The 17,178-nt window shown below is 43.5% G+C and overlaps 1 protein-coding gene across 16 annotated transcripts in view; it reads left to right on the forward strand.

Moving 5' to 3' along the window:
• The first annotated feature begins 10,272 nt into the window (after window positions 1-10,272).
• LOC309859855 (ERO1-like protein beta) overlaps window positions 10,273-17,178 on the forward strand; it is a 132,287-nt gene continuing 125,381 nt past the window's right edge. For 15 of the 16 annotated variants that reach the window (XR_014308953.1, XR_014308954.1, XR_014308955.1 and 12 more), the window contains exon 1: window positions 10,273-10,586. Coding sequence is in view for 7 of the 16 variants with exons in the window: in XM_082721061.1 (XP_082577187.1) it covers window positions 10,488-10,586 (99 nt within the window). In the remaining 9 variants the exon portion in view is untranslated. Of the gene's footprint in view, window positions 10,587-16,651; window positions 16,826-17,178 lie in introns of all 16 variants that reach the window. The other variant, XR_014308961.1, reaches the window with a different exon arrangement.

Below are 17,178 nucleotides of genomic sequence, written 5' to 3' on the forward strand. Positions count from 1 at the left end.
GAGTTGGAGTTCTCTCTCTCTCTCTCTCTTTAAGATTTCACTTATTTATCTGACACAGAGAGACAGAGAGAGAGTGCAAGCAGGGGGAGCAGGGAGCATAGGGACAGGGAGAAGCAGGCTTCCCTCTGAGCAAGGAGCCTGTGATGAGTCTCAATCCCAGGGCCCAGGATCAGGACCTGAGCCGAAGGCAAGTGCTTAACTGACTGAGCCATCCAGGCACCCTGAGAGTTGGAGTCTTAACTGACTGCACCAACCAGGTGTCCCAAGGAGGCTTTATTTAGAGGTCATGGAATTGAGGACAAGACCAGGGAAGTCATGTGAAGAAAGTATTTCAGGGAGAAGGTGCTCAGCAGTGCGAAATGCTGCTTTAGGTCAAATCAATGAGTCCTGAGAACTGGCGTTGGTTATAGCAATAAAGAAGTCAGTAGGGAGCTTACTCAAGAGAAGTTTTGGTGGGGCAGTGGGGGCAAACATTTAATTTAAGGAGGTTAATTAGAGAACAAGAGGAGCAAAACTGAACACAGCAAATATAGATAACTAGTTTAAGGAGGGTTCTGTAAAAAAGAAAGAAAAGGGGCGCCTGGGTGGCTCAGTTGGTTAAGCGACTGCCTTCAGCTCAGGTCATGATCCCAGCCTTCTGGGATCGAGTCCCACATCGGGCTCCTTGCTCAGCAGGGAGCCTGCTTCTCCCTCTGCCTCTGCCTGCCATTCTGTCTGCCTGTGCTCCCTCTCTCTCCCTCTCTCTCTCTGACAAATAAACAAAATCTTAAAAAAAGAAAAAGAGAAGGCAGAAATAGGGCCAAGAAGTGTTTTTAAAAGGTGGGAGTTCTTTCAACATGTTTTTAATACTAATGGAATCCGTCAGCAGAGTGGGAAATCCATCATGCAGAACACAATGAGAAAATTGTTAGAGAAATGCCTTCTGGTTGGCAAAGGGAGCAGAGCTGAGTGTAAGGGTGGAGGCACAGGAGAAAAGGCAGATGCAGGTCAGTGGGTAGGTGAGGGAGTGGGAGACATGGCTATACTTTGGTTTCTATATGCTTTTTGGAAATGAAATACAATTTCTGGTTAATGTACTTCTTTTTTAAATACAAAGATAGCCATGGCAGAGGTACTGACCCTGGGATGAAAAGAGTATCTTTATAATCTGAAAAGTCTGCACATTGCTAATGAGGTCACAATGAACAGTAAGACAATGATGTACTAATATTCCAAGACAGCCCAGTGGCTTTTCTCCTAAATAATTCTTTCTGACACTGTTATACAGACATTTTAAAGTGTTTTTCTTAAAGTTATTAAAATAACCCCACAATAATTAGTTCTTCTTATCTAAACATCAGCCAGTTGTTACTTTAGATCTTTGAGTCAGAAAGTTTTTCTTGCTATCTCTTTTTTCTCAAAGTGTGTTACATTCCTGTGTCCTGGACATTAGTATGTGTAGTCTAGTCTATTTCAAAAGTTGGTAATATATGGCTATTGATTGCTCCAGTCATTCAATTTGCAATCTATTCTACTTTCCAGTTCAAGCTATTAAAGTGGGAACACGGGATAACAGGCCATTTGCTGAGTTGCAGATACTGATGCTCATACTGCAAATGGGAAAGGATAATTCTAAAATGTTTAAACAATGTTAGGAAAAGGCTTTTTGTTTGATCATTGGATGAAAAAAAAAAAAAAAAGGTCCAAGTAGAGTGTTCTGTTTTTTTAAGTGGAATCACTGAAACTCAGGATTGAAAAACTCTATAAAATCACCTGGTCTCATCCTTAATTTGATGCTTATGCTCCCTTATAATCCCCCCACCCCCCACCTGCTGAGTGGTGGTTTGTCTTTAGCGCCAGCAGCAGGGAAGTGACTACTTTATTCCTCTACATCATAGAAATTCATCAACAAAAACACATTAGTAGCTTTCTATTCAAAATTATTTTTTGGAGCAATCAAGAGATTTTCCATTTGTTACTCAAAAAACATAAATCAGAATTAGGCTTTTTTATGTAGATACAAAATGGGATGTGCAGCTGGCATACATATCTTGCAGAGAAGGGGAAGTGCAGAGAATCCTCAGCTAATCCTGGTATGAAGTACTAGTCCTTTCATAGGTGAGTGTACACAAGGGTCTACAGAGTCTGAGCTGTAGGGTGCTATCCCAAGGGAAGGCTATCTTCATTTTCTTTCTTTCTTTTTTTAAAGATTTTACTTGTTTATTTGATGAGAGAGGGAGAGAGAGAGAGAGAGAGAGAGAGAGAGAGAAAGTGTGTGTGTGTGTGTGTGTGTGTGTGTGTGTGCACAACAGGGGGAGGGACAGGCAGTGGTAGAGGGAGAAGCAGACTCCCCACCAAGTAGAAACTAACCCCATGTGGGACTCCATCCTGGGACTCTGGGATCATACCTAAGCTGAAGGAAGATGCTTAACTAAATGAGCCACCCAGGAGCCCTATACCTTCAATTTCTCCCATAACCTTGACAGTGCTATAGACACTTCTCTTGTCTCTGCCTTAGTACAAGATATCCGTATTGCTACATTCAAAATCCCACCCTCCTGTGTCATAATTGTGGTCAGAAGATTGGACTGATGATCATTAACATTTAGTAAGATAACTGGACACCACTACACATCTTTTTTTTTTCCTTGAAATCACATCATGTAGAGTGAAGAGAAACCTTATTTCAGTTTAGTTGAATTTGATGTTTTGCTTTGTTTTATTCTACATGGTTAGAATTAATTCCAACTGATATAGATTTTTCCATTTATGACATGAACCTCGGGGCAGGAAAGTTGATGAAAAAATGATTTCACTGAGGAGAGAGACCCAAATCGAGCACAGGATTTTTGAGGCAGCGAAACTATTCCATCTAATAGGACAAGGGTGGATACTTGTTATTACACATTTGTCAAAACTCATCAGATGTATAACATACAAAAAAACAAACCCTAATATCAAATATGGGCTTTGGGTGTTAATGATGTATCAATGTTGGTTCACTGATTATAACAAATACACCATTCTAGTGGGGGATGTTGATTATTCGGGAGGCCGTGCAGGTTGATGGGAGGGGTGTAGGGGAATTGTATTTTCCACTCCATTGTGTTGTGACCCTAAAACTACTCTATTAAAAAATAATTCTGGGGGCACCTGGATGGCTCAGTGGGTTAGGCCGCTGCTTTCGGCTCAGGTCATGATCCCAGGGTCCTGGGTTTGAGTCCCGCATCGGGCTCTCTGCTCAGCAGGGAGCCTGCTTCCTCCTCTCTCTCTCTCTCTGCCTGCCTCTCTGCCTACTTGGGATCTCTGTCTGTCAGATAAATAAATAAAATCTTTTTTTTAAAAAAAAATTCTGCAGGGGCGCCTGGGTGGCTCAGTGGGTTAAGCCTCTGCCTTTGGCTCAGGTCATGATCTCAGGGTCCTGGGATTGAGCCCTGCATTGGGCTCTCTGCTCAGTGGGGAGCCTGCTTCCTCTTCTCTCTCTGCCTGCCTCTCTGCCTGCTTGTGATCTCTCTCTGTCAAATAAATAAATAAAATCTTTAAAAAAAATAATTCTGCAAACCTTTCAGATACAAACATAGGTCTTTGAAGAACTAGAACCTCTCATTTCCAAAGTGTTCTCTTGTCATTAAAAACCTTAGAGCCATTCTTGATAAATTAGTAAATTTCTATACATGGCAATTAAAATAGTACAATGAAGGCATTTGAAAAGAGGACTTCTTTGATAAATAATTTTGTACAGCGAAGAATCACACTAATTTAGTGGTATGATAAGCCTAGGGATGTCTGGGAAAAAACACCACAGACTAGGAGCATGAGATTGTAAGACATTTTAAAAACATAACCTGAAAACTGGGGAAAAGATAGTCTCAAGTAATTGTAAAGTTATCTTTAAAATAACTGAATATTTTCTCTGTGTTTTCTGACTGTTTTATAACCCAGTGGCAATTGCAGCCTTGTAAAAATTGGTAGTATTTTCTAAGAAATTGTAATTGATTTCATTTTTTTAAAGATTTATTTGTTTATTGGGGGGGCAGAGGGAGAGGGAGAGAGAACCCCAAGCAGACTCCATGCTGAGCACAGAGTGTAATTGGAGGCTCCATTCCAGGACCCTGAGATCATGACCTGAGCTGAAATCAAGAGTCAGATGCTTAACTGAGCCACCCAGGTATCCCTGTTGATTTTATTATATAGCAATATAGTGAATCCTTGGGATCATGGAATAAAGGAGAGACATAAATGACCCATTTCATTCTTGGGGGATTAGAAGAGTCCCAAGGATGTCATATAATGTGGTGGGTCATCCTGCTTCTGTGGGGGACTGTGGATAGTCACAAACAATGAGAATCCCATTGGGATTCCAACCCTAAGAGGAATCACGTAAAAGGCACTTATAGTGCCTTGAGGAGTATATGCTATGTTCCTCTTTTTTTTTTTTTTCAGAGAAGAGCATGAGGTTTTATGTAAGATTGTAAATGCAAGATGCACATCCTGCTCAAGTAGAAGGAGAAGATCGTTAAAGTCTGTATTTATGAGAGATTGTCAGGAGATCGTCAGAAGTTCCTAAACAGGAGAAAGAAAATAACACAAAATGGAAGCCAGCAAGTATGTGATTCTGTTAAGGCCAAATGGAATCCAAATCTGAATCAAGATGTTGGCCAGTGAGAGAAGTTAAGGCACAGGAGGTAGGGAGCCTACACAATAGAAACAAGACTCTAGGGCTGGAGGGAATGGGGATGAGGAGCGATAGGCAGCAGTCTGGGAGCAAGCGTGAATGTGAGTCTTGGAAAACAAGCAGCAACACCGGGCAAGGACGAGGCGACTGGCTGGACTCAATATACATATGAGACTGAACTTGGGAAAAAAACAACTGGATCTGGAAAAAAAATGAAACTTCTTGAGATTCCAATGACGGCATGGGAACGCACTGACAGGAGGGAACTCAGTTGGGGCCAACAGAGAAACACCTCCAGCCATCACCGATGGCTATCAACGGCCTTCCCTGCCTTTGCCTCTCTGACCTCACTGTCTCCATGACCTTGGCCCTCTCTACTTCCTGTAACGTTCATCTTCACATTGTAAGAACATCCGTCGCGGTCGCCCTCACACACTGTGCCCTGGATCCTATGCAGAGTGGACTGCAGTGAGAGCTGGACCAAAATCAGATAGTCCCAATGTGCAAGCCAGTGCCATAGAACTTTGGGATTATGTGAAGTCTTTTGCATTATAGACATTAGGTGGGAGAGTGAAATTGGCAAAATAATGATTCTCATTTTCCCAGTTATTACATTTAATAGATTACCCCTGTGATCACATTATATATTAACGTCTAACATAATGCCATGTGTTTGTTACGTAAAAGAAAGTTTTGTGCAAACTGCATATCTCCAGGTAAACTCTTTTAGAAATGGAAATAATTCTAATGGGCTCAAGTTTATCAGCTTTAATGCTGTTAAGTGAAAATACTTGAGCATGTCACAGCTGAGTAAATATTAAAGAAAAACAGTGAATGCTTTATATAGATAACTAAGAGCAAGCCACAGGCCAGCCAAGGTCTTTCATTTTAATTTCTTTTAATCCCTATCCCTTGTCAAAAGAACAGAAGAAGAGATGTCCTCAGCAAAATTCAAGAAATCCTATCACCAAGCCAAAATTCCCTTCATAACTAAGTTACAGGTGGAAATTCACTTTTTAAAAAATTGCCATTGGCAGGTTGTTAACATAGCAGTACTATCTCCAAATACACTTGTTTAAACACAACAGATTGCCTCTACTCAGCAGGCTCATTAATCACAGTTCAGCTTGCTATCAGGAGTGAAAATTACTGATGTTATTAAATTTCCACCCCATTACCTTGACTTTCATTTGGAACCACACATCAATGATTTCCTTCACTAGAAGTCACGAGTTCACCAAGCCAAAAAATCATCAAAAAAACACAATACACTTGATGGTATCTTGGAAACCTAAACACCCAGTGCAAAGTCTCTTAAGCATTATAGTAATCTGCTCGAGACCATTCTCACACCATTGCTTCAACAACCTTGGGTGTAGACATTTCAAATAGTGTTTGAGGAAAAAAACAAAATGCTTAAAGTAATGAATTTCCAATAGTGGGTTTCAACCAACCCTCTGACAAGTCTGTTACTGTCCTCAGTCTTTTTGATAGTTCCCAAATACACCTCTGCTTAAGGACCTGGAATCCCTTGCCTTAATGAAAAGCCTTCAGCTTCTTCTTACTGCCTTCTCCAGGAATGTTCCTGTCCAATGACCCTATTTCCCAGTTGTCCACAGGAAACGTTCAGAGGTACCCAATCCAGGATTGGTTCTGAGACAGATACCTTCTAAGAGAAATTGAGATTGTAAGAAATAGTAATCAATAGACAAACGTTCATCAACTATTGTTCATGGGAACTGAGATAGCCACTAAAGAGAATACAGTACAAGAAGACAGAGTCTTCTGAAACTTTACCGTCCAGATGTCTATAATACATGTATATGCAGCAAAAGCTAACTCTTGATACGGAATAGCAGATTGTTCATGCTAAATTAGTATCACAGGTGGGAACAGCACAGGACTCTAGAAAACTCGCTCCAGATCACGGGATGAGATGGGCCATCCTCTCAGAGAAGGGAGAGGTGTGGGGTAGGAAGGAGGGGAAGGGAAACAAAGGGATAGAAAGGGATGGGGAATCATTTGTATTTGAGAGCTAAATGGAGAGATACTGCAACAAATATTAGTTTGGTTTTGTGCATGCCGACAGTGTGTCTATATTTCAAAAATGAGTAAGATTAACCTTAAGCACATTTTGACACTGTTCATTTAAAACTTAAACCACACGGGTCATCCTCGAGACACATAGGTTGATTCTGTTTGGCTACATTAAGAATCATGGGGAAAAGAGTCATGGCTAGCCCTAGTGGAATTACATCTACACTAAGATTGTCCCTCCAGGATAACCCCCTCCCATAATCTGACCCAACCAAATCAATGACAAATTCTCATTGTTTGTAATGAGGGCTTTGTACTGATTAGTTTCATAGCTGGCCCTGCCCTTTCTCAGATTAATAGATCTGGGAGGCCCATAAATTCTTCAATTTGCAAAATGATGTCACTTTTAAGATACCTTAGTTCCAGAAAATTAGGTCCATCCAATCCAGATGTGGCTGGCAAATTGTTGCTATTTCCAGTATCTGAATACAACCATGTCTTCCTGAAGGAAAGGGTCATGTCTGACCAGCATCTCTTCCATTTTCTTTCTTCCTTTAGATTTGTTTACTTGGAATGAGCACATGCATGAGTAGTGGGAGGGGCAGAGGGAAAGGGAAAGAGAGAATCTCAAGGCTCCACATTCAGTGCAGAGCCAAGGCAGGGCTTAATCTCATGGCCCTCACATCATGATCTGAGTCGAAATCGAGAGTTGGAGCTCCATTGACTGAGCCACCCAGGTGTCTCCCCCACCCCTTCCCTTTCTACTAAGAATTGAAGGTAGTAGCACTCACTGTTGATTTGTGCATCATTTTGCTCATTCCCTGTAGACTTTCAGGGTTGTCAGTCAATGCGCTTGTTCCCTCCCTCCAAGCTAAATTCTAGAAGGAATTTGAATTTTGATAGGAAGGACAAATGACTAAAAGCAATTGGCATTGATGGGTCCAATGGCAGTGCCCTGGGAAAGACTCTGTTTAGTGCCCCTGAATGCTGTCCTCACTAACTTGCCTTCCTGGAAGCATGAACAGTGAAATCTTCCTTGGTACCATAAGCACTTCTACATTTTTGTCATTTGCTACTTTTTCTTGAAAAGTTTAGCAGGAGCTGATTTTTCTTTCAACCATTGAGAATTAGTGTTGGCACTTTCTCTCCTCTGTCACAACTTCTAGTCACAACGTTCAAAGTGGCAAAGTTCAAACTGAGTGTCACCGTGGAACTCTGCTGGAAGCAAGGATGACATCACCGGTACCTTGCACAATGCTGGTTTCACTGTTGTTGATTTTAGGGAAAGCAAAGGTACACAAAGAGGCAGGGGGAGAGGACAAATGGAGCAGTCTGTTCACAAAAGAACAACCCCCCCTCCTCACACTCGTAACAATTAACGGTAAGAGAGATCTCAGTAGACGTCATTAGGCATGCATTTGGGTGCACCATATCTCGTGCAAAATACCAACACTTTCTAATTTCACTTGCTTGTTACTTCCTGGGTTTGATAACCAGGAAGACAATAGCTATTGGACCCCCTGCACTGGAGTTCTGTGACCCTTACCTCCTTCCAGCCACTGACCACTCAAACTGAACAAATCTAGAAGGACTCTAACTACAGACCATGGTTGCTGTCCTTGATTGCAAAAGCACTAGAGGACATGAGATGAAAGGTCCACTAGAGCACCTGAGATTTTGTAATAAGAAATTGTATAATCTAAACTTTTTTTTCCCTTTTTTTCTTTAAACCAGAACAAAAAATTCCCAAGATTTTTTTAAATAACATAATCCCACAATGTATGTGTTAGCAATAAAATCAAATGTGGTGCAGAGATGAGGAATCTTGAAAAAAAAAAAAAAACTCCATTGGATTGGACAAGAGAAAAGCTTTAGCAGAATGGGGAGAGATCGTATTTATATAAGGGACAAAAGGAAACGGGAGGATAGAAAATAGAGGTTTGGCAAAGAAAAGAGGAAGCGTGAAAAAGTAGCTGGAAGAGTCCAACAAAAATTCCAAGCTGCTGAAGAGGAAGAGGACTGACGTGGTTCAGAAGGGCCCTGCACCTGGTTGAATGCTCTGTTGTCCCTGGTTGAAATTCTTACCATCTTTTAAACCAGGACCCTGAATTTTCATTTTGCACAGGCCCCTCAAATAATGAAAGTGCTCAGAAAGGTGTAACACACTGTGTGTTGGCTGATCAATGTCCCCCAAACATGTGTATACCCTAATTCCCAAAATGTGCGTTTGTTACCCTATGTGGCAAAAAGGACTTTGCAGATGTGATTAAGAATTTTGGGGTCTGGTGCCCACCTACCTACCCAATAAACAAGCTCTGTCTCCTGAAAAATTGAAAAAAAAATTTTTTGAGGTGGGTAGATTATCCTGGATTATCTGAGTGGACCCTGTGTAATCACAGGGGTCTTTATGAGAGGGAGGCAGTAGAGTCAGGGTCAGCAAGACAAGGAATGTAACAATGGAAGCCTAGGGAGTGAAGATGTGACAGTGTGGTGTATAGTTATGAGCTGTTAGGAACGCAAGTGGCTTCTAGAAGCTGGGAAAGGCAAGGAAACATAGTGTCCCCTAAAGCCTTTAGGAGATGCAGCCCTGCTGATCTAATTCGGACTTCTGATTTTCAGAACTCTAAGATAATAAATGTCTTGTTTACACTACTAAATGTGTGGTCGTTACCGAAGCAATGGAAGTCTAATACACACCACATACGTGTAAGCCGCCGTATTGCTAGTTTTCTAGAAATCAAGGCTATTAATAAAACGAATAGCAGCTGTCGTTGAACTTCTTTTGTTCTGGTGCCATCCCAAGCCCTTTACCTAAGGTCTAATGCAATCCTAAAACAGGGTTTGGGTCGGTTATTATTCACAGACGAACAGACTGAGGCTCGCAGAGCTTAAGGAACCTCCGTCCTTCTGAAGCCCGGTGAGAAACTGCGGTATTTCGGAGGCGGGGGCCAGAGCCAGGCCGCAGCCCTCCCAGGTCGTCCAAGCCCTCCTCCCCACCCCACAAGTTATGATCAATTCCGGGGCTCGTCCCCTTCTTCCGCGCGCGGTCTGCTCCGCCGCAGGGAGTGAGAGCGGACCGAGGAAAGGCGGCGTCCACGCCTGCGGGCCGTGAAATCGAAAAGGAGCCGGGCCACCTCGTCTAGTGGCCAATGCTTGGCGGGGCCTCGCCGGGCGCCGGAGGCCGGGGCCGCCGCAGGAGACGCAGAGCGCGCCCCGGCTCGCAGTCGAAGGCCCCCCGGGGCGCGTCCCGAGTACCCCGGCTGTGCGGCGTCGGGGACCAGCCACCCAGGCCTGACCCCCAGTCGGGATTCCAGGAGCCAACGCGGGGGAGAGGAGACGGCGCGGCGCCCGGCCGCAGGGGGCGGAGCCCCGCCCGCAGCGCCTCTTGTTTTGGAGGCTCGCGTGGTTCTGCCCCATTGGCCGCCGTGGGGGAGACGGAGTTGCCGCCGCCGCCGCTGCTCCCGGGTTCCCTCCGCCGCCGGCCCCGCCCCCCAGCAGGAGGGGACCACAACTCCCACAAGGCCCTGCGCTCGGAGGGCGCCGTGGCCGGGTCGAAGGGGAAGCCGGGGGCGGGGCAGTCTGGGAGATGAAGTGGGGGCGCCCGGCTCTCCGGCCACACTCGCCGCTGCTGGGAGCCGGGAGCCGGGGAGGGCGTTCCCCGCGTCCGCACGGCGCGGACCTCTGACCCTGGAGCCTCGCAGCCGCCGGGAGCCGTCCCCTTGGGTCGTCGCCCGGGCCGCCAGCCGTTCCCCGGCCCCGATGGGCCCTGCCGGTCGCGCTGTGGGAAGAAGTCAGCATGAGCCAGGGGCCCCGGCGGTCCGGCGCCGGGCGGGGGGCGGCCGCAGTGCAGCTGCTAGTCACCCTGAGCTTCCTCCCGCGCATCGTCGAGGCCCAGGTGAGCCGAGGGCCGGCGGGGTGGGGTGGGGTGCGGGGCCGGACGCAGGCGCTGGCGGCGAGCAGGCCGCGGCGGGGGTGCGGGCAGGGCCAGGCCGGACCCGCAGGGGCTTTGGGGACCGCGCGGGCGGGGGTCCGTGACCCGAACCGCCGCGTCCCGGGAGGCCTGCGAGATGCGCGCGGTGAGTGCGGGGAGGCGACTCTCGTGGAGGCGGCGGCAGGAGGTGACGGTTCCCGGAGGCGTTTCTGCTTTTCTTCTGGAGTGTGGGGCGCCGGGGCGTGTGCTGGAGCCTGGGCTGGAGTGGGGACGCGGTCCGCTGTGTGGGGAGGGACGCGCGGACGGGGAAGCCCGCCCCTCACCGGGGGCTCCCCCGCGTCCCTCAGGAGTGCCGCGGGCGGGGAGGGACGTCAGACCCCGAGTCCTGGAGCTCTCGGGCTGGAGAGCCCCCTGCTGCGCCCCGGCTCTGCCGTCCCTCGTTCTCGGGGGAGTTTTCGCCGGCTGAGCCGGTCCGCGGGGTCCGGGGGTCCCGAGGGGAAAGCTCGCGGACACTTGGGGAGAGTGGGCCGGCCCGGGGGGCGCCCTGTGACACCTGCAGGACAGAGTGCGCTGGAGGTCGAGGGTGTGGAAAGCCAGAGCCTTTGCCCTGAGAGCCCAGTTCGCTGCTTTCCTGCAGCAGCAGGTGTGGCTGTGCCCGGTTGCCCCTGCTGCGAGGCGGCGGAGCCGCTGGGAGGGCAGGTGTCTCGGTGGCTCGACGCGAGCGGAGATGCCCATTTGAAGCGGTTGTTGCTCCCGGCTGAGGACGGCTGATGCCTTGCGTGCAACCCTGTAATCATGCTTTTCTGACTTTGTTCACACACTTTCCTGCTGGCGTTATGGTGTGTGCACACAATCCCAGAAAGCGCGAGCATTGTATTTGTGTGGGTATTTTTTAAATGAATGTTTTGGTAAAAATCTAAGGGGCAGACTTCCGGTTGCGTTATTGGTGAGCTTGCTAAAAATGCAGATTCTCTGGCCCCGTTGCCACCTGTTGCTGATTTAGTGGCTCTGGATGGGACCCAGGCCTTGTTTGTAAGTAACTGCAACGCAGTTATCCTCTGAACTACCTTGTGAGCCCCGCTTAGAAAACACTGAACTAATGGAAAGTTGGAAATCTTCTAAAAAGTAAATTTTCCAAATTGTCTTTAGGAAAATTATCTTCTAGCGGTGATAGTTTTGGGGCATACATTTAGATATTTTTCTTAAAGGAGACTTTTCTCTTTTTTTTCTTTTTATAGCCTATGTGAATTGTATTCTTTGTCAACAATCTGGAAACTTCACTTCAGGTTTTTCTCATCTACTAATTACATGTGTTACTGTTTTATAGTTGCACGTTTACTTTTATTATATCCAAATGAATACGTATCATTTTATCATGTCCAAATGAATACATATAGTTCAAAAATTAAGTATTTGTGCATATTCAAAGGAACGTTTTGTGAAACAGTCCTCAAAAGTGGATACATTTGGCTTTTGTTTCCAGTGGTATTTTCTAATACAGTATTGGAGCCTATTATAGATAGTATTTAATCTCCAATGTGTTTCAGTATATATTATCTCATTTTATTGGATCTGTCTCCCAGAAGTGGGGCTGGTTTACTGGTAAAAGCAAATATTCATTTCCTCTGGAAGAATTTATTTTCAACCCAGGCCGTAAAGAATTCTTGAAGATACAGTGTCAAGGAGAATAAGCAGCTAATAGGCAAAATCACCAAACACTAGGCACCATGAATTAGGTATTAGAAATATAGACTATGGAAAAAGACCTGCAGTTTCTAGAGCTGAAATTAAAAACTCAATGGGTGGATTAGATAGCTGATTATATCCAGCAGAAGAAAGGATTACTGAATCACGCTACCATGTTATGTCTTTTTCTACTTAATCCTCCAACACTTACCCTTTTCTCATCTTTGTATTTCACTAACAAAATTGGAGTAATCAGTGTAATCCTTATGTGTTTACCTATTAGCTTTTGAATCCACACATCATGACTTCCAATGGATTATCATAGATGAACTGTAAACTTTTTTTTTTTTTGAACTGTGAACTCTTATCAAAGGTCAATCCCTGCCTCGTCTGCATTAGGTCCCATTCCCTCTTTCAAGCACATGGCTCAACAACTCTTCCCTTTCTCTCCTGGATCATTAGTTTTTCCTTCTCTGATGGACTGTTATTGGCATTCTAAAACATGGTGTTAATTCTAGTTTACAGTTCCCTCTCAACCTGCCCAACTCTCCTGGCTCTGCTCCATTTTTCTGTTCTCTATCAAAAAAACTCATCAAAGGAATTATCCTTACTCCTTCCATGCTGGTTCTCTCTTCAACCCACTCCAGCTCCTCGGAAACTTCTCTTGGCAAGGTCTGTAGTGTCTTTCTTGTTAAAGCCAATAGTGAGTTTTTAAACCTTAGCTTTACCTATAGACAGCAGTTTTTCCCCACAGTTCATCACTTACTCTCCTTGAAATACTTCTTTTCTCTGGGCTTCCAGGATGCTGTCCTTTTCTGGTTTTGTCTTGTCTTTCTGGCTAGTCTTTCTGGTATCTTTTGCTTGTTTCTCCTCTTTGGGCCCCAGCCATGACCCCTAGGATGGGGATAGGGGTGCTAGAGATGGAGCTCTGTAAAAGCTCTTAAAACAAGATTGACGCATTTCCAGGTGGGCGAATAGACCCTTGCTGGGAGGGTGCATTGGAGGCAGAGAAGGTCTGTACTTGCACCTCCTAATACCTTTGCCCTATGCCCCTATCTATTCTATTTGGTACTTCCTGATTTGTATCCTTTACAGTACACATAAGCATTTCCTTGGTCCTGTGAGCCATTGCAAATTACTGAACCAGAGAAGAGAGTCATGAGAACCTCGATTTATAGCTGGTCAGTCAGAAGTACAGGTGGCTTGGAACTTAGGACTGATATCTAAGGTGGGGACAGTCTGTGTGTGTGAGCCCTTAATTCCGTGAGGTCTGCTCTGACTCCAGGTGGTATCAAAACTGATTTGGGCACTCACTTGGTGTTGGAGAGTTGGAGACTTGTTTGGTGTGAGAAAACCCCGGGTTCCAGTAAAGCCAAAGTCTTATAATGGTCTCCTATTTCTCCTTTCACCTACTACATAGTCCCCCTTATTTTTCCTCAGAAACATTGGGCAAGCTGACTTTCTCGGGGCATGTATAGTTTGTGTTCCCAATGCCTGGAGTGCTTTCCCCCACTCTCCCAAATTGTGTGGCTTGTTCCTTTTCCTCCTTCAAGCATTGCAAAAATTTGACTGAGACCTTTTGTAACTCTCGTTTTGAAAATAGTAGCAACTCAGTCCTGCAGTTCCCTGGTTTCCCTGTTACTTTATTACCATCTGACAGACTCTGTATGTGGTCATTCTCCCCCCCCTTTCCTATGAGCATGTAAGCTCATGGAGGGCAGAGATTTTTGTCTGTTTTTTTCTTTCTTTCTTCTCTTTTTACACTCTCAGCAGGTAGAACAGCAGTGCAAGGCTTATGTGAGGTAGATTCTCAAATATGTTGAATGATGAATGAATGAATGAATGAATGAATGGAAAATAAAAGCATGAATTATTCAGAAGGAAGCTCAGAGAGATAATGGATTAGTAAATTTTAAAGAGAGCTTAAGAGACACAGTCTAATATAATATGTCAGGTTGGAGTTCCAGAAGAATGTACTAGAATAGGGAAAAAGTATTGACTCTTGCATGTTAATATGAAAAAGACAACCCCATAGAAAAATGAAAAACAGGTATTTCACACAAGAAATACACACGTCTTACGGCAAATAAAACATTATACTTCATCACTACAAAAATCAGATACTCTTTCCTGCTTACTATATTGGTAAAAATTTTTAAAATATCAAATAATTGTGGTGCCTGGGTGGCTCAGTTGGTTAAGCAGCTGCCTTAAGCTCTTGATCCTGTGGTCCTGGGATCAAGCCCCACATCAGGCTCCCTGCTCAGCGGAGAGCCTGCTTCTCCCTATCCCTCTGCCTGCCACTCTGTCTACTTGTGCTCTCTCTCTGTCAAATAATAAATAAAATCTTATTTATTTATTTATTTATTTATTATTTATTAAAATAAAAATGATTTATTTTAATAAAATTAATAAATCTTAAATATTTAAATAATTAAATTTTAATTAAAATTATTAATAATTTAATTTTAATTTAAATTAATAAGTTAATGCTTTGATTTAAATAATTAAATAAATTTAATAAATTTTAATAAATAAAATATTTTTTCTTAAAAAAAGAATTTTATTTATTTGACAGAGATCACAAGTGGGCAGAGAGGCAGAGGGGGTGGGAAGCAGTTTCCCTGCTGAGCAGAGACTGGGAGGGATGCTGGGCTCAGATCCCAGGACCCTGAGATCATGACCTGTACCGAAGGCAGAGGCTTAACCCACTGAGCCACCCAGGTGCCCCAAATAAAATCTTTTTTTAAAAAATCAAATAATGGCAAATATATGATTTAGCAGTAACTTCTATCTGCTGTTGGTAGGATTGTGAAGTGGTATACCTATTTTGGAAATGAGCTATAGTAATTTCACTTGTAAGCATATAAGTTGGAGAAACTCTTATATATATAGGGAGATAAAGAAAAAAGTGTTTGTGTAGCATTGTTCTTTAACTTAATCTGAGAACAACCTAAATATGGATTGCATTAGTTTCCTGTTGCTGCTCTAATAAATTACCACAAATTTAGTGGCTTAAAATAATACAAATTTATGATCATGTAATGCTGTAGGCCAGAAGTCTGAAAATGGGTTTTACAGGGATAAAATAAAGGTTACAACAAAGCTGCATTTCTCCTGGAGGCTCTAGGGGAGAATCATCATTCCTTCCCTTTTCCAGGCTTTTGTTCCTGGCCTGTGTCCTTTTCCATTGTCTTAAAAGCCAGTAATGTAGCACCTTCCAGTCTGACTCTGACACTGTCTTCCTCTTACAAGGATCTTCTTATTGAGTCTGCTTAAATAATTCAGTATTAACTACTCAAGATCTCAAGATCTTAATCACATATGCAGAGTCACTTTTGCCATGTACTGTAACATATTCATTGGCTTCTGGAATTATGGCATGCATATCTTGGGGGGCCATTATTCTGCCGAGCTTACAGCTCAACAATAGAATAAATACACTGTGATATTTTCATATAATACAACATTTACAGCAGGGAAAATGAATGACCATAAAACTCATTATGGTGGGTAGCTAGCAAAATATTAGCAAAAGATCATGTCATTAACATTAAAGTTCAAAAACAAAAAGAACCCTCTATATTGTTTAGGGATATATCATATGTGATGAAATTGCAAGGAAAAGTATTTAACAAAAATAAGTTATTCTACCTCCAGGGGGAGGGAGATGGCTATAATTAGAAAGCGACTTAAAAGATAATAGCCGTATTCTATTTCTATTTTTTTTTTAAAGATTATTTATTTTAGAAAGAGAAGGGGTGGAGGGTGGGGAGAGCTGGAGAAGCAGGTTCCCTGCTGAGCAGGGAGCCTGTAGGGACAGCCCGAGGCTCCATCCCAGGACCCTGAGATCATGACCTGAGCTGAAACCAAGAGTCAGATGCTCAGCCAAGAGGCACCCAGGCACCTCTCTATTTCTGTTTTTAAAAATTTAGTGATATGCAGGCTTTTGTTTTAGTATTTAAGAGTTAGAAATAAGTACGTGATAATTTTGTATACCTTACCCCAGCCTCTACCACATTTAAAATATTTTTTAAAAATATGGTGGTTTACTAAAAAGGAACAATTTAAGAAATATTTGTAAGAAAGAGCAGTCACTGGATAAAGTATTTTTAAAACCTAGAAAGTTGTCAGTTGGTATTTCTACCCCCCCAACTCTCCACAATTACTTAGAATTTGAAGTTTTACAAAGAGTAAGCTAGAGAAATGGAATAAAATTCAATAGTTAGTGACAGGATCTTAGTAACTAGGATAGTAAAGCATCTGGAATTCTAGAGCCAAAATTGTTGTGAATGATCCTTTGCTCTTTAAAGATAATATACCTCTGACTCTTTGTGTTGTAGGGAGTTTGGGGACACATTTGCATTCCTAGAGGGAAAACATGAGAAAGAAACAACTGGGAATTTCTGGTTTCCATTTTCTGATCATCTGTGCATAGATTCCTCCAATGGATCATACAAATGATTTTTAACCACCTCGGTACCCCCCCCCCCTTTTTTATAAAAATTTTAATCGAGGTAAGTGCAGGTTCCATGCAGTTGTAAACAATAATACAAAGAAATGCCACCTACACTGTATCTAGTTTAACCCACTGGTACCATTTGGCAAACATACAGTGCGGTATTATCACCAGGACATTGACACTGACGCACCCACTGATCTTACTCAGATCCCTCCTAGTCTCCCTTGCATCTGTACATTTTCTGTCCACTTTTATGTGTGCACCACCGTAGTCAAGATGCCGAACGATTTCATTACCACAAGGATCCTTCCTCTTGCCCTTTTAAAAATGATTTAATTTTTTTTATTTTTTATTTTTTATTTTTATTTTTATTTTTATTTTTTTAAAGATTTTATTTATTTATTTGAC

Source organism: Mustela nivalis (genome assembly GCF_964662115.1).
Source record: "Mustela nivalis genome assembly, chromosome: 2".
Classification (NCBI taxonomy): domain Eukaryota; kingdom Metazoa; phylum Chordata; class Mammalia; order Carnivora; family Mustelidae; genus Mustela; species Mustela nivalis.